General features: G+C 38.0%; 1 protein-coding gene across 1 annotated transcript in view; it reads left to right on the forward strand.

Annotated features, from left to right (window-relative positions):
* tbc1d5 (TBC1 domain family, member 5) overlaps positions 1-2,773 on the forward strand; it is a 469,693-nt gene extending 466,920 nt beyond the window's left edge. Inside the window, exon 25 of the mRNA XM_059972347.1 lies at positions 1,019-2,773. Coding sequence (XP_059828330.1) covers positions 1,019-1,345 — 327 coding nt within the window. The 3' untranslated portion in view covers positions 1,346-2,773. The remainder of the gene's footprint in view (positions 1-1,018) is intronic.
* Positions 2,774-8,177: the final 5,404 nt, after the last annotated feature.

Below are 8,177 nucleotides of genomic sequence, written 5' to 3' on the forward strand. Positions count from 1 at the left end.
GTGCATTACATGGAAGGCAATCTGCCAGTATTCTTAACATATTCAACAAAAAAAAACCAAGTACATCTTACTAGGTCTGGTAGAATGGCTCACAAGAGAGTGAATGTGATAATTGGTGTACTGTACAATCTTTTAATGCTGTGCCATAATATTCACAAGCTGGTTCAATTGATACTGCCTCTGGCCAAATATTGAGTCATGAACTGATGAGGTTATTAAAAAGCAACTTCTAATTTCCACTTTTAAAATAATATTCTACTCCCTACTTTTTTATTTGAACTCTTGCTGATGAATGATATTTGGTTTGGTTAATGTAAGAGGAAATAATCTGATAATGAAAAATAAGAAATATTGTAGACATAAGATACTCAGAATTTGTACATAGTCAGCTTTTCCTTTCTTTTTTTTCCCATTCTTGGTAACCCAGTGGTTAGGCTGTAGTTGGAGTAGTGTCTAATTTTGTACCCAATTCTAAAAAAGATCTCAAGATAATGGAAAATTAGAGGAGATTCCAATGTCAACAACAGGAATTAATTTTTCATTGTAAGGTAAAACTCAGCAGCAAAGTTTTATAAAGGCAAAATTATGTTGGCAAAAGTAAACTGAGGAAGATTAATCATTTGTCAAATAGATAGCTAAAAGAATGATATAAAAATGAAGATTTATGTTTTAATAGAAGGTTTGTTTGGACATGAAATGCTTAGTAAATATCCAAAATTATAAATTAAAGTAGATAAATATTCTGATGGTTTCAAATCAAGACAGTTAGAATTCAGAGTAAATTTACATCTAATTAGGTTATTAAAAATAATTGTTAAATGTATTTAAACAAAAAAACTATCATTTGAAATGCAATTTATGTAAATAAATCTGTTGATCAGTTTAGTATCTTAACCATGAATATAGTGTTTAAATGTAGAGATTTAGCCTGGTGGAAAATTGGGAATGTATCACATCTGAGACTTAGTAAATGGAACTGGCAATCTACAGATTTTAACTCGTGCCATATTTATTTTAGGTCACATCACTGACTTCCCTGAATTCAGATGGTAGAAACTCAGATGACTACATCTTGGTCACCAATGAAGATGATGACTTGATACATGAGCACTCATCCAAGCAATTAGAAGCAACAGGAGGCACACCAGAGAAATATCAAACCTTAAAAGCTTATAATGCATCTCATGCAACTGAAAAACAAACACAGCAGCCTTCGGTTTTTTCTGATCCTCTGACAGGTGGAGTTCTACGCCTTCCATCCAGTAACTTGGAATCTAGTCCTGATGATGACAGCAGCAACAGCAAAGATTCTGATTTCACAATTGTTAGTCCCCTGGACATCTGAAAAGTTTCCAGTCAGTGGTGCTCTCTACATTGATATAAAATAATTTTATCTGCACACTAATAAAATTCCATAAGGACTGATTAACAAGTGAAACTCTCCTCCCTGTGTTTAGAAGTCATGTAAGGTTTATATATACATATATCCCTGTTGAACAAAAAATATTTGAATGTAGTTAATGATGGGCCATAGCCATCAAAAGTAATTCCTTACCCTTTGACTATCTCTCTGCTACACCACACAACAAATATCTTTGGTCTTCTCTCCCAAGCAGTTCAAACTACTTCATAAGCCTTGTAAGTGGGAGTCCCTTATGGTGATCATGATTATACAAATAAATGCAGAAACCTGTCTTGGATATCGTGCTTGCTTCGCTGCACTGCATTCCCTATCTCACCCAAGCAGATACAAGACTAAAGGAATTTATAATACAAGTAGAATTTACTGATCTCAGACAATGAAATTTTATGAGTAATTTAATAACAAAAATAGGGACAAAAGTTATCCCACAACTTTATGATGGCATTTTGAAATGCCAAGGAAGTACAAGTGTCTAATCCTCAAACTGTTGAAAGCACTGGACCTGTTAGTCCTTGGATCCTAACCTTGGTAATGGAAATGAATACCTCCTATCTGTCTGATAATTATTGTACATGAGATGACGAATGCTGTTTTATTAGTCTGTCATTTTGATTCACAGTCTGGAGCTTTGTAGCCTTTATGCTAATTGCTGTTTGATTACATCATGAAAATCATAGAAATGTGTTAACAATGCGCTTCCAATTTTATAATTTAGCCCTGTTATGTATCTTCAAATACCATTTTATTATGTACTCTAGTCGGTGCATTTGCAAAACTAGTAACTGGGAGCTTCGTAAATTCTAAAAAGTAGCTGCCTGCGTATTTTATACTACTATAAGAACCTGCTACATTCTACCAAGTAATTGCTGTAACAAAGATTTTGCTTCCATTGGTTATTGCTGCAATGTTCAATTTTGGATGTATATAAAGAATGCATAGTATGTAACTGAGAAAAATCACTGGAAAGCATTGTACTAACAATGACTTGTGTTTTTATGAAAAATCCCATTTAACCTTTTAATAGAGACCACAATCTACAGTGAGCCACCAAAACAATAATTAGAGTATACCAAATGGCATATCCAAATGATGTGCTTATTGAAGTGTTGACTTACTACATAGAAAGTAATGCGATTTTACAGAATAGACTTACAGGACTGTATTGTATTAAAGATTAAATCATTTGCACAACCTATAATTTATACAGGAATTAGATGCAGAAGATAATTTTTGTCCAGGAACATGATGAGGATTCTATTGGTGCAGAATTTGCTTAATGAACTGAAAAATTACAAGCTCAAAAAACTGAATAAAATGACCAATAAACCATACGATGTTATTCATTTCAATAGACTGCTTTAAAAACCAATAGATGCCTAGGAAACCAGCTGTGGTATTCAAGTATGTATAGCAAACACTGGACAAAAAGAAAATAATTAATGTGATCTATTATGAATTCACCAATCTTATTTATTCACCTGCCATAATATGCCTGAATAGAGATTTCATAGGCTGAGTTAATGTCCTTGAAATCCTGCAACATTTTGGGAAATTGATTATTCTAACATTCTATGATCACATCAATCCACTGCATTGAGCCCCATTCAACAGACTACATTATTACATCTTTGTGACATCCCAACAGCACAAATATGACCATTATATTGGTGAACCAATTAGCACACAAGGTTATAAAAACAATTGGCCTTGAAATGCTATTGACCAGAAGCCATTTTTTTGTGAAGAAAGGTTAATTTAACCAAACAAATATATTTCACTGGGAAATGTTCATTATTGCAGAGTGTACACAAAAAAATGTTATTGGGTACTTTTTGGTCTATTCGCATTAGCATGCTTAATGCTTTTTGAGGTTCAGAGTCACACCTAATGACACCATTCTTTACACAATACTCATTACCAACAGAAAATGGAACTACAACACAAACTGCAACTGAACCAGTCCATTCGGTGACCTGCAATGCTTTGTTAATTATCTCCTATTTAAAAGGAACACTGTTGACAACAGAAGACCAATCCATTCACAACTCAGACTGCTCAAGCACCTTTCAGGACAACAATCCATTTCAAACGTGGTGACATTTATGGACTTCTACAGAGCCACCTTTCTAGCTAAAATATTGCAGTCTGCAGCAATTGGCATCTGCCACCCCAGCATCATTTATATCTGCACAATAAAGCAATTGATTTATCCCAAGTGAAAATGTATTTAAACAGTGATGTGATCAGAATGTAATTGTAACAACAGAAATCAAAATATGTTTGTCAGAACAATGACATACATTCAATGGCCACGTTTTGAGATACACCTGTACACACCTGCTCAATGCAAATATTTAATCATCCAATCATGTGGCAACAACTCCATACAGTAAAAGTACATGGTCAAAAGGTTCAGTTTTCAGAGCTAACATCAGAATGGAGAAGAAATGTGATTAAGTGACTTTTGACATGGAATGATTGTTGGTGCCAGAAGGGATGGTTTGAGTATCTCATAAACTGCTGATCTTCTACAATGTTCATGGACAACAGTCTCTAGAACTTACAGAGAATGGTGTTAAAACTAAAACTGTCAAGGTTTTGGACATGAAAGCCAAAGCCAAACATCCCCTTTGAATTAAAGTTGTGCTAAGTAATTTTAGAACAGAGAAGCTAAGAATCAAATGGTTTGATGCCTCAAAACATTCCAGGCCACAAACATTCCAGGCCAGAGAAAGCTGAAGGTTAATAGTGGACCCAGATGACATCTGAAGAGAAACTCAGAGCCAATATGACTTCAGATGGTAAATACATTAATAATACAATATTATTACCTGATTATCAGCACCCCTTACAGTATGGAATATCTTCAAGACTGAACTGAAGTGTAATGCTGTAAGGTTCATGTCCTGAGATGGCACTTGAATGCTCAGCCTCCTAATTCAAAAGGAAAATTTCACTAAATAAACATTTAGTAAATACTAAATAAATAATAAAATCTGAGTAATTGTGGCCACATCCTTATTTACTGGTGCATTGTGCATAGAGAGAAGCACAACTTTTAGTAGGAATCCAGGGATGGCCATGAATGCCTTTGTCAGTGATCTGAGATTTTACTACTTTGTCATTTACTAAACAATTAGCAAATATCATGACAACGAACATTTAAATTCAGTATTAGAGAAGCATCCTAAATCCATCTTGGCAATAGCCAGAAGGCCCCAACGACAACGCTATGAGAAAAGGCAGAAGCTTCCGAGTCTCCTCTCAGCAAATGCATGGTCGATCATTAACAAAACGGATAAGATTTGACTGAGACTCATCCTGTAGAAGAATCTGCTAGAGTGCTGTGCTATAATCTTCACAGAAACATGGGTGGGCCATGAGGTACCTAATGCAGCTATGGGGCTAGCAAGCCAAATGGTTTTCCGAGCTCACAGAAGGCACAAGATCAGGTAGTAGGTTATGCATTTATGTTAACAATGCCTCGTGTTCTAATTCAGTCATTATTAAAAGTTACTGGAATACCTAATGATAAAATGCAGACCCCTTCATCCAGTGAGAGAAATCACTGGTGTTTATATTAAAGCAGTTTGTATACCTCTATGGGTCAACACTATGTTAGCATTAGTATGTTGCTGTTGTTAAACAAGTGGTTGTTCATCTTGTTGGTGCCTTCCTCATAGCTGGCAATTTTAATCAGGCTTACCTTAATTGGCATTCCCTAAATTTCTTCGGAATGTGAATTGCCCTTCAAGAGGTAATAACACACTGAACAAGGTGTACACTAACATCACAGGCACATACAGGGCCTTCCCATGCCCTCACCTGGAATTGCCAATCATCTACCTTGACATCTGATCAGTGGTAAGGAAGGAGAAAACCAACCTCCACGACAGTGATGAAGTTGCCTGAGGGAGCCATCTCCAGCCTTGCTTTAAGAGCACTGACTGGAGACTGTTTGCACACCAGGCTACACACGACTCGGGTGTTGATTTAGAGAAATACGGAACCATAGTTATGACCAACATCAAATTCTGCATAAACAATGTCCTCACCTCTAAAAATATCCAAGAATTCCCGAACCAGAAGCCATGGATGAACAACGAGGTACAGGACCTGCTCAAAGTTCATGATGCCGCTTACAGATCTGATGAAGTCAAAGCATACAGAGAGGCCAATTCCAATCTTAAGAGAGGCATCAAGACCACCAAGTACCAACTGAGACATATTTCTATAACACCACAGATCTCCAACATGTTTGAGAAGGCATCAGGCCTATCTCAGATTACAAAGCAAAGCTCTCCTGCATTCCTCAGGGTGATGCCAAACTAACTGAAGAGCTAAAAAAAACTTCTTTGATGGATTTGATATGGACAATAAGGAACATCAGACAGAGGGACTGCACCAACACTGAACAGTCATGAGGTGAGGCATGCATTCTGTAATGTCCATGCACGCAGAGCAATGAGACCAGGTGGCCTAACTGGACTCGGGGTCTAACCCAAACAACTGGCAGAAGTTCTGACAGGTATTTATAATCTCTCACTGACGCCGCAACGTTTCTGGCATGTATCAAAGCAGCAACCATCATACTGACCCTAAAGAAGTCAGTGGCAACATATCTCAATGACTACAGATGAGTGGCATTCACTCCCATACTTGTCAAGTGCTTGGAAAGATTGGTCATGTCCTACATCAAGGACATAATCCCGGCCACCTTGGACCAGCACCAGTTTGCCTACAAGGTGAATAGATCAACTGAAAATGCCATTTCTATCGTCCTTCATTCTGTCTTGGGCCAACAGGAGCACAAAGGCACATACATCAGGATGCTTTTTTATTCATTACAGCTTGGCTTTTAACACCATTCTACTGAACAAGCTGAATACCACTCTGTAATTTTGTCTCGGCACATTAACCTGTAATTGGATGGTGGACTTCTTCATTAATCATAACCCAACGGTGAAACTAGGCAAGTGCATATCAACCCCTCGCACTCTGAACACCGGTACCCCACAGGAGTGTGTACTGAGCCCACTGTTCCACTCTGTCTTCACCCAAGACTGCACTCCCGTTCATGCCACAAACTCAATCATCAGCTTTGCAGACAACACAACCGTGGTGAGCCGAATCACAAACAATAACAAATCTTCATATACAGAAGAGGTGCTGAAACTGTCCAATTAATGCAGGAACCACAACCTATCGCTCAACATTAAGACAAAAGAAATGATAATTGACTACAGGAATGCAAGAGGTCCCAAAATAAGCTCCACTGTTCATTAACGGTGAGGTAGTGGAAAGGGACTCCAGTTTCAAGTTTTTGGGATGAATATCACCAAGGAGCTCTCTCTCTCTCAACACAACCTCAATAGTAGGTAAGGGATAACTATACTACCTGAGGTGCTTAAGGAGAGCTAATCTGCCTCAAAAATTGCTGGCCAACTTTTATTGATGTGCAGTAGAAACTGTCACACAGAAAGCACTGTGGTACTGTAGCTGATCACAAGGCACTCCAATGCCTGATTAGGATAGCACATCACACTGGGACTCAACGAGCAGACCTGGACATGTTCTACAACATTCAATGAAGCTAAGGCACTGCAAGGGTAAAAAGAACCTGATAGGAGTTGTATACAGACCCCCAAACAGTAACAAGGATGTGGCCTACGAATTACAATGGGAGACAGAAAATGCATGCCAAAAGGGCAATGTTACAATAGTCATGGGTGACTTCAATATGCAGAAAGATTGGGGAAGTCAGGTTGGTGCTGGAATAGAGAAGGGAGAATTCCTCGAGTGCCTATGAAATGGCTTTTTAAGAGTGCCTCGTGGTTGAGCCCACTAGAGGATAATCTATTCTGGATTAGGTATTGTGCAATGGACCAGAATCGTCTAGAGAGTTTAAGATAAAAGAACCCTTAGGAGCAAGTGATCATAATATGATCAAGTTTAGCCTGAAATTTGAGAAGGAATAGCTAAAGTCAGATGTATCAGTATTACAGTGGAGTAAAGGGAATTACAGAGGCATGAGAGAAGAGTTGGCCAGAATTGATTTGAAAAATACACTTAAAGGGGTGACAGCAGAATAGCAATGGCTAGAATCTCTGGAAGCAATGTGGAAGGCACAGGATATATACATCCCAAAGAGGAAGAAGTATTCTAAAGGAAAGATGACATAACTGTGGCTAACAAAAGAAGTCAAAGCCAAAGAGAGGGCATATAATAGAGCAAAATTTTGTGGGAAGTTAAAGGATTGGAAGCTTTTAAAGACCAACAGAAGGCAACTAAAAAGGTCATTAAGAAGCTAAAACAACACACACAAAATGCTGGTGGAACACAGCAGGCCAGGCAACATCTATAAGGAGAAGTACTGTCGACGTTTCAGGCCGAGACCCTTCATTAAGAAGCTAAAGATGGAATACAAAAGTAAACTAGCCAATAATATTAAAGAGGATACCGAAAGTTTCTTCAGATACATGAGTGTAAAAGGGGATGAGAGTGGATATCGGACTGCTGGAAAATGATGTTGGAGAGGTAGTAATGGTGGACAACAAAATGGCAGACAAACTGAATAAGTATTTTGCATCAGTCTTCACCGTGGAAGACACCAGCAGTGTGGTGGAAGATCCGGGTGCCGGGGTTATGAAATGTGTGAAGTCATCATAACTAGAAAGAACATTCTTGAGAAACTGAAAGGTCTGAAAGTAGATCCATCGGTCACCTGGATCAGACGGTGTACATGCCAGAGTTC

The sequence above is a fragment of the Hypanus sabinus genome, chromosome 6 (genome assembly GCF_030144855.1).
Source record: "Hypanus sabinus isolate sHypSab1 chromosome 6, sHypSab1.hap1, whole genome shotgun sequence".
In the NCBI taxonomy this organism is placed as follows: domain Eukaryota; kingdom Metazoa; phylum Chordata; class Chondrichthyes; order Myliobatiformes; family Dasyatidae; genus Hypanus; species Hypanus sabinus.